The following is a 14436-nucleotide window of genomic DNA, read 5'->3' as shown; positions in this document are numbered from 1 at the left end:
TGGTGCTGTTATCAGACCTTACAGACATAACTTTCGTCTTTACCGTCTCACTTCTGAATGAGGGTCAATTTTGGAACATGGGGGTCATGTATTCATTTGGACTTTCCGCAAGACAAATAGTTATACATTCACATTCGCTTATCTAGTATGACTTGCTTACATTACGATATAAAATGCCCCAGTGATACTGATTGTGCAGTATTATGGCGCAGAATCTAAAGGTTCTATTGGCCGAGCCCTGGATCTTGCAGCATCTAATAATACATATAGCACGAGCAGCCACTCCGGAGACCTTTGATTGTAACAGGCTAGCTTTGGACACTTAGCGGAGATAAATAAGTATGCTAGCTTGTCGTTACCCACTGTCTAGGACATTCACTAAATGTATGCTTACTTGCCACCCAGCAGTGAGGCCAGACATGAATCTCTTTTCATTGACTGTTTATATTATGCCTCCCCCTGACCTTTGGCCAACACTAATAATGCCGCTTACACAAACAACCTTCCTTTACCGAGATGGAAATGCTCAAGGTTCACCCTCAAGCTTCGGCCAGCAGTCAAAGTACTTCCGAGTTCTTCGGACGGCATAATGAATACCCTATGAGCTCGATGTATCAATCCGGCAGATCTGACGAATTTCTAGGCCACATCAATGCTCACCCTGACGACGAGCTGCTGGCACGGCCCCAGCCCCATCATCACGTTTTTCGCTACTGGAAATGGGAAGGTCTTTCTCTGTGCCTAGCTACCGGCTCTCTTATTGCCGTATTCATTCTCATCACCCGGTACGACGACCAGGCTACAGCTAAATGGAGATTCCTAATCAATCTAACCACTCTGCAGTCTCTGCTTGCGACCGTATTTCGGGTCTTTCTTCTCGTCCCAATCACCTCTGTCATCTCCCAGTCTAAGTGGGACTGGGTTGGCGGCGACACAGTCCGTTCCCTGAAAGACATCCAAGAGATTGACAATGTCAGCCGTGGGCCTTGGGGAGCTCTTCGTGTGATTCCTTTGGCAGCCAAAGGAAATGTCCCCATGTTCGTGGCGGCCTTATCTTCGCTCTTGATGGAACTCATGATCTAGTCCTGTCGGACCAACGCCACTACACCCGAAACCCGCATCCAAACCAACTGTACGACAGGCAGCTGTACGTTCCCGGATGGCGATCCGGTCGAGGGCGGAGGCGGGGACGGGGGCGTGTCGCACTCTACCATTGCTCTCTGCCACCGATGTTTTGATACTACTACGCTCATTTCGAGGGTCGACAGTTCGTCCATGGGCAGCAGAATCATTTTATCTTACGGGGAGAAGAGCAACATATCCACAGCACCAAGCACGACGCCATTGTCCCTGTGTGAGATGCCAGAAAACGGGGGCCCAACGCATGCATGTATCGACACCGCAGATCCTTCAGCGAGGCCATGCGCAGAACCCACTTCATTCAATAGCACCTGCTCGTTTGGTAAGCGAGCCGATTGCGCCGGCAAGCTTAGTTCGACAATGGCATGGAATCTAAACCTGTACAACGCCGTCCGAGACATGGAGCCCAACGATAGTTCGCCTATCATCCAGCTGACCGAGGATTCCTTTCGCAATTTCGCCTACTCGGTGTCGGCGCGCTATCGGTCTGACCTACGGCGCCAATACATCAACAGCACCTGGCAGTCGGTCTCTCGAACCAGATGTTGCGAGCGGTCGTGCGTGGCAAACGGTATCGTGCAACTCGGCCCAGCTGCCGTGGCTGACCCTGCCGGCCGGTCTTACCATCGTGACTGCAGCACTACTCGCATTTGTCACAGTCAAGGGTCGGTCTCGGCGACGAATCCAGCCCGTCTGGAAGGACAGCTTGATACCTCTGATCCTTTCCAAGAACAGGCTGCTGCTGACAGCAGAGGAGGAGGAGGATGCTGGCAGAAGCCTTGGTGGAACAGGGGAAAACCACACATCACTGATGGAGCTTAACAATATCGATACCTTAACCGGCAAGATCCCAGTCCATTTCCAATGGAACGGACCTCCTGCATCACAAGGAGATGGACTTCGGAAACGCACGAAGATTGAGTCGTATGTGGACTCATTACTACAACATAGCTAGGGATGGCATCCCCCATTGAGCATCGATTCTCAATCTCCGTCAACCTTCTAAGAAGGAATGAGATACCCCTGAAATTTACGAGCTACCCCTATTTCACGGGGTCCTCGATCTCAAATAGGGGTAGCTCGTAAATTTCAGGGGCCACCACCAACCTTGAGTCCAATGTTTCCGTCTTTGCAGTTTGATTTCAATGCAAGACCTCTACGTTGCGACGTCGCCACACCATCCACTCCTACCATCGTCCCGGTTCATATGCCCATAGCAAACGGGCCAGCCAGCTGGTGACCTCCCACTGGACGTGCTTCGCGTTGCAGCCCACCTGCTCGCATCCGTCGTGAGTCTGATGAGAATGGTCTAGAAGTCATATCGGTACATCTAAGCTTGTAGATTATTTCCGGGACAGCCCCCTTAGCCGGTACCAAGGTTCCGTCTGAACCCCATGGGCCTGGCTTGGGTGCGGAGCAGCTGCCGCAGCTAACACACCACTACCCTCTGTTGAGGCTAACTGAAGATATGCAGCAAGCTGCCCAAGTAGATGGTTTTGTCATCCCTAGGCGCACACCTGTTTACTAGTGCACTAGTAGGCATGAACGTCCAGCGTCACGGTGAAGCCAACTACCAGTAATGCAATACTCGCTCGATTCACAGTCCAACACCGACGACCCAGGAATATAGGCGAGACTGCAGGTTAACTGGTCGCCACTTCAGTGTCATTCTAGCCATGGCCTATGGCGTGTACTGCTTTCATGATCCATACCAACGACTGCATGGCTAACAACACCTGGCTCTAAGACACAATGTCCCTAAACAATTCGCTCACTGCGTACACGACCTTGATTAATTGATTCCATCCGAGTGATACGACCCGTGATTGACCCATTGACCTCTATATCCTCTCTAAAGGCAATAGCTATCAGCTGCACGTTCAATATCACCAAGAGCGCCATAATGAAGTAGTGGAGTCGTATTACCCCTTTTGCTTATCTTAGTCCTGGAGAGTCTCGTCTGCCCCTACCGTTTGCGGGAATGCCACTTTCCATTTTTGCTACCAAGAGCTTACACAATCTTGACGTTCAAGAAAAGTTGTTTCTATAAACAGATACGATCTACGGTGGCATGATCCGCTCGCATCATTTTACGACTGCAACGTCGAAAAGCAGATCACCCTTCGCGACTACAACGTAGCATGGCCAGACTGGCCCATCAGAAGGTACACTGGCTTTCCACAGCGACAGCGATCTCCCCAATCAACTCTGACGAACCTTGCGTGTTGCTGACATTACTAGTAGGTACACACCGTAGAAGCGAGTTGATGAATTGGCAGTTCACCACTTTGGACATCCCTGACACCGACCGACACACCTCCGGCCCCCCACTTCCCACAAGCGCCGGGTCATCCACATGACGTCACGGTTTTTATTCTCCTTCGCCTTACTTGCAGAAGCGGAGAGAGCGTGTCTATATCAGATCCAGGTACCGACAAAAGCAACGACTGACACGCAATTGACAGCACGCACACACGCAGAGGACTGAAAAGGAAAGAGGTGAAAATTAGAGTGAGGAGAAACCAATATCAGTGAAACACCGAACAGAGCGCATCCACGTCGGCATGACTAATGGTTTCCATCTCCAGCAAAGACACACACGCAGCACGCACAGAAGCACGCGCATCTAGATCCACTCCACCCCAACGGTACTTGAGCATGTCTTCGAAGGCGTATCGTGGACTGTACGTACATATGACCGATGATCCATAGGCGATGTGTACGTACGCAGACAGTTCGAAGAGAGCTGAAAATAGTACTGCGAGATTATTGTTCGGCATCTGCCGTACTGTAGTGTTTCGGCGCAGGTCATTCGTCGGGGCAGATCTGCTAACTTCTCTCCCTTTCATTCGATGAAAAAACACCCCTCCCTTCACACCAGGCACGGCTAGACCATGCCGAACGCCTCATGAAGAGGCGTCAGTCACCCGAAAGCGGGCATCGCGAATGCCGATCCCGCGGCGCTGAACCACACCCACATGCCGCACCGCCATTCTTGCGTCACTGGTGGGCGCCGATCACCACCTCCTCTTTCTTTCCGCTTCCTTTTTTCCCACCCCTCCCAACAAGTGGCTCGTGGGCAAGAGTGGCTTTTTTCTCCCCAATCCCCAATCCCCAATCTCCCCAATGGCTGAACAAGATGCATAATTCCGTGCTTGCATAATATTTGACTCATCTACCCATCATGCCTGACGGCATCTACGTCGGACAGGACGGCGATCTTTTTCTGGCCGACTATCCGGCCAGTGGTCAGTCTCTCGCTGGTGCAGGATCTATGGATGGGTACTATCTCCAAGCGAAGCTTCGATGTCTGGATGTGCAGTCCGGGTCGGTGCTCGTCTCTCATTGGGGAAGAAGGTAAGCCTTGCTTTCGGCGGCTTTTTGCTTAGCCACAATTCTGTCGATTGCCTACAGTAGTGGTGTAGCATCGCTCCGTCTCCAAAGTTTACCGTAGAGTTTTAGCTAGGCCGTCTCAGACACAGAGAGAGAGAGCCGAGACTGCCCCCTAACCGATCTACATGGGCCAGATGTGGCGGATGACCTCGAGGTTGCCGCATCCGGCAATCTCGACGGGGATTCCGGCCCTTCATTGGCCATCGCCGCCTCGTTTGCCGTCCCCCGGAAGTCACTGTGGCTTTCCGTGGCTTTCCGTCTTCCCCTCCGTGGCGAATCGTGATATCCTCATCCAGCAAAGATCCTCTTCCAACCTCTCACCTTGTCACCTCTGCCCGACGTTCAAGCCTCGCTTCTGACGACACTCTGTGTACAACATCCCCCGCGCTCGTGTGGCTAGTAAACGCACATCCCAGCGATTGCGTCAAATCATCCCAAATATAGACTGTACGTCCCGACCGGGACGAGGTACTTTCAGCCATCTCCAACCTCGACCCTACCCGGGGCGTGGTGGTAAAAGTGTGGCACTGGGTCTGCTGCCCGCCGCCGCCCCGTCGTTGCATCTGTGGCGAAGGGGAGTGGTGGTGACCTACCCGAGACCCTGAGCGTCGTACTGAACTGACTGATAAAGCTGTCGTCCCACTGCCTGCCATTGGACGAGAGCACAACACAGAACGGGGACAAAGCAACGACAAGCAGAGAGTGGCGAGTGTAATGTGTGGCTCGCGTACGAGAGAAAGAGAGAGAGAATAGCCACAATCTAATAAACGTCAAGGTAAGGTTTCGCAGTTGCGTAGTGCGTGCAGCCGGGAAAACCCAATGTCGCGTGTTGTTGTCCAAGCAGAGAGAAGCGTACCGCCCCCGTCCCCGTCGCACAAACACACGCACGCAACACCATTCCCGGCCCAGCTGACCAGACAGCCGCGTTTCCGGTCGTGATTGGGTTTCGACCCCCAAACCCGTCCGCCCGGTGACTCAGTGTCGACGTAGGCCTTGTCGACGCCAGCGCATCTGTCAGTCAAAGGGGGAGGAGGAGGCCTCACTCTGGACGTTCTAGACCGGACTGTGTCGTCTGTCGATATCGACGTCGTCGGTGCCGTGCTGCTGGGTATCATCATGGAGGCGAATCTGTTTGAAACCACGGGCCCGACAGTCGTGCTGCAAGCGGCCGCATGACTGCGCCTCGTCTGGCCGCTCTGTGCTGTGTAGGGGATTTCACTCGCCAGCGCAATATGCCCCCTATCGTCTAGCACTCAGCACCTAGAAGCCTAGCGAGCCTAGAGCGCACCAGAGCCCAGCGAAGGGGAACAGCGACTGTACGCCTCGCTCAATGCGTGAGGTGCGCCGACTGATCGGCACCGATGTCTTCCACATCGGGGCCCAAGACGCGGGGGTCCCCATCTCGCGACCGCACGCTCCGGAGGGGTCAAGCCTCCCGAGTGCGTGCGATGCTAGGGAACGGCAGTAGTTGTGGCGAGTGACACTACATAATAAGGGAAAAGAACCCCTGCTACTGCTTTGGCCCAAGTACCAGTACTTTCGGTCCCTTAGTCGGTGATTTTCGCTTTTGGGCGGGCAGGCACTAAGCAAGATTGCCCGCTACACACCCCCATGACCGGCTGCTGCAGCGCGTCACGCTTGCATGATGCAGGCAGTAAGGGACCTAAGCTGCTACGGACGCGCTGTAACGGACCCCAATCAGCAGCAGTGGCAGCACCTGTCGCGCTCCCTCCAGCTCTCCAGCAGTGGCCTATCTGCTATGCAATAGCTAGCTGCAGCGCCAAGGGCTAATTGCAGTGACCCCTTCGACGACCTACCACTGGACTGCTGCAATTGCTGCTACTGCACCAGCCTGCCCGTTAATTTCGTGCCGCTCTCCAGCGCGCATGGAATTAGGGGACCTCGTACTGCAAAAAGCCACTACCACAGCACACATACAATACAGCCTTCACCGAGCCATGAGTAGTGATTTAGTGTCTGGAGCAACAACCCCCTACAGCCAATCCATTGCATCTCCTGGTGAACTGTTGAAGCATTCTGAAAACCTTATCACTCACTGCATGCGTGTGCATCAACCATTGGCAAATGCACTTCCCAAACCAGATTGAACTCCGCATGGGGTCGTCAAGCTCGAATACACTTATATCATTGTGCATTGAGTCAATATGGCATGACTCGATGGCAGTCCCAAGTAGGGAAAAACGGCCACTCGGCTGCAGCTTCCCATATACCCAATGCGTCTGCACCGCACAAAGGGGTTTCTGATAGAGACGGAAATAGAACACATACCGCAGCGTGCGCAATGTACCAAACAACTGGAGATGCACATGCACCGGTGTCAATCGTCCGTTGTGTTAGTTAGCTAGTTAGTTAGTTAGCTGGCGGAGAAGAGGGCTGACGCCGGCAAGAGCGAAAAGACGACGGCTTGGGACACTACCGCCGGCCCAGCACGTCGCCGTTGGGATAGCGCTGGGAACTGATGGGCCTGAGCAGAGCGTCTAGTGAACGCCCTAGCGACTGTTGACTGTTGCTTGCCCACTTCGCGGTTCCTCACCTTCGGGCACTAGCTGGCAGAACCTCGCAACGCCTACCCCTAGAAGATTAGAAGACTGAGTGAAATGAGTAAACCGAGGGAGGGCGGGAAGACCGGTACGCGCCACCAGCAGTAGTCGCGCAGAAGTCGCCGTGGGCGTCAGGCTATCGTGTGCACCGGTGTACTACTATAGACCGCACCGTACTATGGTATCTAGCCTGCGGGCGGCTGCTCATAGTGGTAGAATCCACGGACAGCTAGGTAGGTCACACCGCACACACCTCTCGCCATTCATGGGGAAGAGGGAAATATCGTATCAATGGTAGACCATCTAGAGTCCCTGCAGGCAAAAGCTCACCTATCCTGCAGCAGCAGCTGTAACTGCAACAGCGGACGGGGTGCTCAGCCACACCAAGTATCCCGAGCATGGGGCGCGAAGTATCGAGGACTTGAGGTCTGAGACGGAAGTATTTTTCAGCCGTTTCTACTTGGTCCTTCGAGGACGGATTTGGAGTTGTGCCATCGTAGTGCTGCTACGTAAACCTCCCGAATCGACTGGTCGAGAAGCGTGCCGGTGCCGTTTAGCCACATCTGTGCTGTGCCAGTCCGTTGTGGCAGCAGAGCGGGCAGCAACACCAATGCAGAGACGCGCAAGCCACTTTGCCACACGCGGACGGCAGACGGCTCTAGAAGGGAGGCGGTGCAGTCGGGCCCCGAGCCAGCGAATGAGGAGCCGTGGGAATGGGATCGATCGCTGTGCGTGCAGGAGCTGTGGCTTGACCATTGTTTTCTGTGGCCATCTCCAGTCTCTCATTTCCCGCCGTCCACCAATCCCCGTGCCCCGTCCCTTCCTCCTGCACCATTCTTGGGCGCGTTTCTCGGCCGGACGGCACCGGGCCAGTCTCGCGAATGAGGAAGAGCTTCGCTGCGAGAGTTACGTTCGTAGGGGGAGAGCTCGAGAGATATCGCGATGGGACGAGGATGATGTTCCTTGGGCACAGCGGGGTAACCGGGGTTGTGGTTGATTAGACAGTACTTGTGGTGTGAGAATAACAAAGCGAAAACATGTGTTTCTGCTTGTAGGGCCTCTTAGTGTGTGACCTAGAACCAGATAGACCATTGCGCTGCAGGGACTCTGGGTAGAAACGAAGCCGTGGTAACATTGTCGGTCGATTTGAAGCAAATCTGACAAGGAGAATACCACCTCGAATCGGGTCACATGGGTATTGAGTTCAAGGGCTGTGACGCTGGTGAGTTGTCGGTTTCCTTATTTCTTCACCCCCTCTTGGGTCACACTGTCTTCTCCTTCTCCTCCCCTCTCTGTGCCGATGCGTCCGTAGACAGAGAGCAGAGAGATGAGTGCGGATGCGGCACTCTGGGTTGCGCGGTTTACTTACAAGCCGCCCAGCCGTCTAGGCCTTTCCACCCTGGTCAACGACAGGGCCAAAAGGTGTGAAACAACCCTTATTTGCGTAGTTGGACCGGGTTGGTGGTCTTATTCTTTTCTTTTCGTCTTCGACTTCTTACGGTTCATGCGTGATTTCCAAAAACAACCCTGTGCTGTCTGTGGCTCTCTGTTCCGTTTCGTATGCGGACTAGAATAACGTTTGGTTGATTACCTGATCCAAATGGAATCATAGAAGTGCGGTTTCGTCGACGTGGTAAGGGTGGGGTGCCAATAGAGAACATCCATATGTATGTATCTAAGATGAGTCGAGATTTCGAATGTTTGAAGTTTCATATCACCACATTCATCCACTCGCAGGATTCCCGCAGGCGCTGGGTGGAGAGATGAGGTAGGTCAGCTGAGTGAGTACCGTATGTAGACCTATATCTCGTCCTCCATGCGATAACATAACAGCAACAGCCGTAGCATTACATACCCAGGGTGCATTCTAAGCGGACGGATAACTTCCGGGCGCAAGGGGAGAGAGAAAGTGCGACTGTCGATACGATACATATGAGAAAGGTTGTAATTATGGTAGCACGACCCAATAGCTGCGTTGATGAGGTATGATGTATGCTCAGTAAAACGGCGGTTCTCATTCATGGGGAGAGCGCCGTGGCGCCAACGCCACAACGAAAAGACGGCCGAATGGCTTGCACGACACACCACAGTTGATCTTCCGTTTCGTATTGTCAGATTGATAGGTGCTGTCGTGTAGCCTTGATTGCCTGCCACGCACGCTGGCCCTGCTGCAATAACGCCATGTCATGTCGATAGCAGAGGTTGCTTAGGTGGTCAGCCACTTTTCCTTTTCTTCGGGGGGCTTGCGTTGTTCTTTCTAGGCCTCTTAGTAAGGAATTAGTGGTCTCTCCCGCCAACGAGCGCCTAACCGGTAACAGTAACGTGGGTAATCCAACCAATTCCACTGCATGTAAACTCTCTTTCCCCCCCAAAACCAAAGCCAAACAACCCCCCTAGACCCCTGTTACCGGACCGGGCAACCTAATAATTCTACATATGCCAATTTGGGCGATTGCACGCACAGAGGGCTTCCACTCCAGCCAGCTCTGATTGGGGACGTTTGAAGGGGTCGCGCTGGTCTATTAGCAAGACTCCATGCCCACACCCAAACCCCATCCACATCAAGCGGTAGAAAAATAAAAAGACCCTCGATGCCCTCCAAATATCTCGATCACAACGACATCTCCATCGTCGCCTTCTCCGAACGCGGATCGCGCCGGCAGCTATGTACAGTGTTTGTACGGTACCTACCCCCCCCTCCTTGTTAGACGGACGGGGGCCATCGGACCAGGCCGCCAGAACATCACCACATTAGGCGATGCATCTTGACGGCTGCACGGTCCCGCCATTGATTGATAGCCATATAGCGGCATGTGCAAGTAATAAAGCGACCGATGTGATTGAGGTCCCTTGCCATTTCCGAAGGGGAACTGACTGATCAGAAGGCATGATGACGCCAGCTTAGAACCGAGATTACCACGGAGATGTTGTGTCGTGCTGCTTGCTCCTTTCCATTCCATCATAGCAGACGGGTTGATGATGATATTTGATATTGCCTTGCTTGCTTGTGCTGCTGGCTGCCCAAGGCTCGCTGTCTCTCATCTCCGGCCCTGCGACCTGGAACGAGTCAGCAGTTGGGCGGCTCGGGTAATAAACCCGTAAAATTAGCGTTATTCCCCTACACACGCCGCCCAAACCCCATGCATCCCACGCAATTGACCAATTGTTGTCGTAGCGAGGACGAAGGTTTCTAGGCTGTTAGCCCGTCATGCTTCTACAGTACCACGTTATTTCCCCGGATGTTGGATGGGCTGATCAAATCGCCCTGTCCAGGCGACGGCTGCAGAAATGACAGGGCTGCAGGGGCAATTCTCATGCCCATCATATGCCGCCCTCATCCTAGCTACCCATTGCCGTCACATCATCACGTAGCAAGAAAAATACTGGAACAGTTGTTATGGTGTTAAAATAATATAGTAAAATATTGGTACCGAAGTAGATAATCTAACCCAGCATAGGGTCCGTATGTATCAAATCCTACTCGTAGTAGAGCCCAACTTGCGTGCATGCTCTCCGGGGTCGGTCGGCGTGGGCGTCCAGTCGAAATGCCTTCATCCCATGCAGGCTGGGGGGTATGTGCTCCAAGGAGTGTCGCGGCAGCGTTCATCTCCATCCAATAACCACTTCATTCTAATAGTAACCCAATAAGGATAGCCGGAAAGCTGGCTGTAACAAAGAAGCGTATCGAAAAAGCTGCCCATGATAGGGAGTGGTATCTTTAGAAAAAGCCCTCAACGCCCGATGCTGTCAAAGCAAAAAACACCCACCGCTTGCGTCATCGTGTGCAATCCTTTTATATGCCCACCCGAGCAAAGTATATCCTTGCCGTAATGCGAGGTTTCCCCAAATATGTCTATATGTCGTCGTGTCGCCGCCGCCGAGAATTAGAATGTAAGTCGTAGTTCGTAGCCTTGTGTCGTGCGTAATACGCTGTGCGCCGACAACGTCTCGCCTTCTTCGGCACTGTCGACCGCCATCTCCCACTCCCGTTTCGGCTGGGGAACGTTGGATTCAACTTCAGCAACTTCCAGGACCATATCTTGCCCCTCGGACATTTCGCGAATGACGTCGTCGTCGACTTCGATTGACAATCCGCTGCCCAAGACGTGGACGATGCGAACCACCTTGTTGGCATCAAAGTCCCACTTCGCGGCGACCCGGCCAACGAAGTCCTCCAGCGTCCTCTTCGATAGATACACTGCTCGGTGAAGCTTCTTTTGGTTGGCTGTCGATGCGTCGTTCCGGGCCACGTAGAAGCAAGCGACAGGCTTGACCTGTCGCTCCGGGGGTGCTTTGTAAGTCGGGTCCACTCCCAAGGCCTCGATCCAACCGCTGAGGTTTCCAGATTCGTCCACCTTGCCAACCTTGGTAGGCTGGTCGGACAAGCGTCTCCCAGGCGATCGAGATCCGGTGCCTTGGAAGTCGTTCCATGGTGCAGGACCGCCGGCGACAGAAGCCTGTGAGTGGAGTGACATGGAGCTCGGCGAGGGCGACACGAGTAGCGAGGCGGCGGCAGAGCTTCTTCCACTTCTCATCTGCCAGCTATCCTTGGACTCGACCTTGGTAAGATCTGTTGGCTCGCCGGCCAGAGTCACTGGGTGCAGATCCGGATCATCTGATTCCTCTCCGCGTAGGTAGAGAACACTGACCGGCCGGGTGCTGGTGAACATATCCTGCAATGTCTGAAGCTTGAAGTGGAGATCTTCCTCAAGTGGTGGTCGACCGCCACCTCCACCGCCTGCTGAGCTCGCGGATGACATGGACCATGTCCTCTTGTGCTTCGGGGCCTTGCCTGGGCGCTGGCTATCTTGTGTCTTCGTTTGAGATGCACCGCCACGCTTCCTCTTACCGAAATCCTTCATACCGCTCTCGGCCTGCGCAATCTGCTGCTTCATCTTATCAATGCTCTTCTTGACATGGGCAACATCGTTCGAAAGCTTCCGCTCCGCACCGTGGTCGCGGAACAGCTTTACTTTGCAGAAGCAGATTTCCTTATCGGCATCAGACGTTGGCGATGATCCATCGGGTCCCAACATCACTGTCTTGGCGCAAAGACGGACGGGAATACCTTTCACTCCCTTAGAGTGGCTGAAGTCGGTCGAAAGGAAATTGAAGCGAACAGCGACGTTGCACTCGGCAGTGCCGTTGATGCCCGGTGTCCAGACGACAGAGAAACCGTCGAAAGAAGCCGTGTCAAGCTCCACCCTGGTGCGTTTGTCATCTCCTTCTGCCGGTTGGCCCGCCTCGACGTACTCTACTGCCTGCAGTTTGCCGCCGCGTTGATGGGCTTCATTAGTGCCGCGTCCCTCCTTCCAGAGACTCCAACACACCCCAGGCTTTTGGCGTTGTTGTTCGTCTTCGAACGAGATGCGCACAAACGTCCTGTATCGCGTGCCGGGAACAATGGGAAGGGCCGAGGCGGTGTCCGCTACCGATAGCGAGTAGGCTTGTCCCTTATTAAGGTATGTAACGGGGATCTCATCGGCATGTTTGATCATGGCGGTAGGCGCATTAAGAGTGGCGTGGAATCGGAACTTCTCAGCAGACGCTGGAAGCGCATGTGACATGGGCATGCCAAAATGTCTTGGCTGGAAACCCATCATAGGGGGAGATTGAGAGTGGAAGTTTGCGTCCAAGGAGCCCATACGCTCCTTAGCGTTGTCGGATTCGAGAGGAGATCCATCGTGGTCCATGGTCTCGTATCCGGTGTCCTGGTGCACGAACGAGGAAGGTGCAAACGAGGACTGCGCTGGCGCTGGTTGGATGAACGGGTTGTAGGGTTGGAACTGATGCGGTTGAATGCCATGGTGGAAGTGGCTCATGTCCATCATGGGCCCGGCACCAGAGTGCATGCCGCCTTCGCTTGTGGGCAAGGACAAGGGAGTTCCCAGACCCATCCCCAGGCCAAGGGTAGGTGTGTGCAAGTCACCGGCCTGGGGATGGTATATGGTGTTGGTGCCGCCGGGTGTCGGGGTGTAATAGCCAGGCGGTTGGTTCGCGAAGGCAGCGAATGAGAATGAGCTAGGATCCAGCAGCGACGGTGTGAATCTCCATTGTTCAGCAGTCGCCCGCGGCGTCGGATCTTGGTCTCGGAAGGCTTCATGTGCTAAAGCGTGGCTACAAAACGGGACTTGAAGTTAGTTTCGGTTGAAGATTGAGGGAAAACACCAGCCCAAACTACAAAATGCATCGCAAAATCTAAAGCTGTTGAGATACAGCATCTAGATATGAGACGACAAGTTCTAGTTCTGCAGTTGCGAAACGTGCTTGTCTCTGGCGACTCGAGCTTTTGTGCCGATTTGGAGCGCAGCATTCAATCGCAAAGTGCATGCATCGTCGGCCGAAAGCCCCAAGTACCCCACGTCGCGCGCATCGTGGGTGGTGCCTGCACCGCCTCACACAAAATGCGACAGGCATTGGCGAACACGACCACAACCCGCGACGACGAGGAGCGCCATAGCAAGGAGAGATTTGGGCCAGTGGAAGAGATTTTGGAAGAACATACCCGTCTACATGATGGATGCCGCCAGGCAAGGAAGGCGCAGTTGTGGTTTGCGCTGGCGCTGCTGTGCTAGCCTGGCCCGGCACTGACACCTCAGGAAATTGCTGTCGGAAGTTGGCGAGCAGGTCATCGCCAGGCTTCTGCGAACTGGTTCTGTGTTCCGCGCAAAAAGGAGTCAGTATGCACATTCCCCATTACTAGGAAAAACGATGGCCGCGCCGTTGAAGCGACAACGATTTAAGTTGGGCGGCGCAAACCACAAAACCAGACAGCGCCATGCCCTTGCTGGTTCGGACCTTCGCCAGTCCAAAGAGGGTGGTGGTGGTGCCAGTTCGCCAGTGTATTTGTGGCTTGTGCCCCCCTCCAGAGTCAAAATAAGAGTGCTCACCTTTGTCGAAACATCGGGGGTTGCTATTACACTGTCTACGGACAGCGAAACCGAAGGGTCTTAACAAGACAGTAGCCGATGCTGTGGAAGTTTGCGATATGGTAGGTCTCAACCAAGTTCAAATAAATCCCTCCGTGGTAGGCAACGGTAGTAGGTGATTAAGTCGTTGCTGGAGGCTGCAGGCTGGACGAAGGTGGTGGTGGTGGTGGTAGGTGGGGGAGGGAGGAGACGGCGGCTGGCTGTACAATAGTAAGCTTGACGGTGGAGGTGGTGGTAGTAATAGTAGTTGTAGTTGTAGCTGTTGATGTCGATGTCGTGGAAAAACGATTGTGGTGTTGTGGTTTGATGCGGCATAGACATATGGTATCCAAGACTAATGATGCAAGCGAGAGACAGAGTGATGCCAGTAAGAACGGCACAGGTCGGCTTGCGTCAAGAGAGGAATGGAAGAT

General features: G+C 53.8%; 3 protein-coding genes across 3 annotated transcripts; 2 read left to right on the top strand and 1 right to left on the bottom strand.

Annotated features, from left to right (window-relative positions):
* Positions 1-516: 516 nt before the first annotated feature.
* Positions 517-1962, top strand: PG998_002618 (uncharacterized protein; the record flags this gene model as incomplete). Its single annotated transcript, XM_066869436.1, has 2 exons — positions 517-1037; positions 1146-1962. 2 exons carry the CDS (start codon positions 517-519, stop codon positions 1960-1962), a joined length of 1338 nt encoding a protein of 445 aa, XP_066737851.1.
* A 2362-nt stretch (positions 1963-4324) lies between these two features.
* On the top strand, positions 4325-4816 carry PG998_002617 (uncharacterized protein; the record flags this gene model as incomplete). The annotated part of the gene is made up of 3 exons (XM_066869435.1): positions 4325-4497; positions 4555-4583; positions 4668-4816. 3 exons carry the CDS (start codon positions 4325-4327, stop codon positions 4814-4816), a joined length of 351 nt encoding a protein of 116 aa, XP_066737850.1.
* Positions 4817-10978: 6162 nt separating this feature from the next.
* Positions 10979-13998, bottom strand: PG998_002616 (uncharacterized protein; the record flags this gene model as incomplete). Its single annotated transcript, XM_066869434.1, has 3 exons — positions 10979-13211; positions 13600-13749; positions 13985-13998. The coding sequence occupies 3 exons, from the start codon at positions 13996-13998 to the stop codon at positions 10979-10981; spliced, it is 2397 nt and encodes a 798-aa protein (XP_066737849.1).
* Between the last annotated feature and the right edge of the window lie 438 nt (positions 13999-14436).

This window comes from Apiospora kogelbergensis (assembly GCF_038363985.1).
Source record: "Apiospora kogelbergensis strain CBS 113332 chromosome Unknown utg000001l_segment0_segment0, whole genome shotgun sequence".
In the NCBI taxonomy this organism is placed as follows: domain Eukaryota; kingdom Fungi; phylum Ascomycota; class Sordariomycetes; order Amphisphaeriales; family Apiosporaceae; genus Apiospora; species Apiospora kogelbergensis.
The sequence above is the reverse complement of the archived record's forward strand: the minus strand, read 5'-3'. Positions and strand labels throughout refer to the sequence as shown.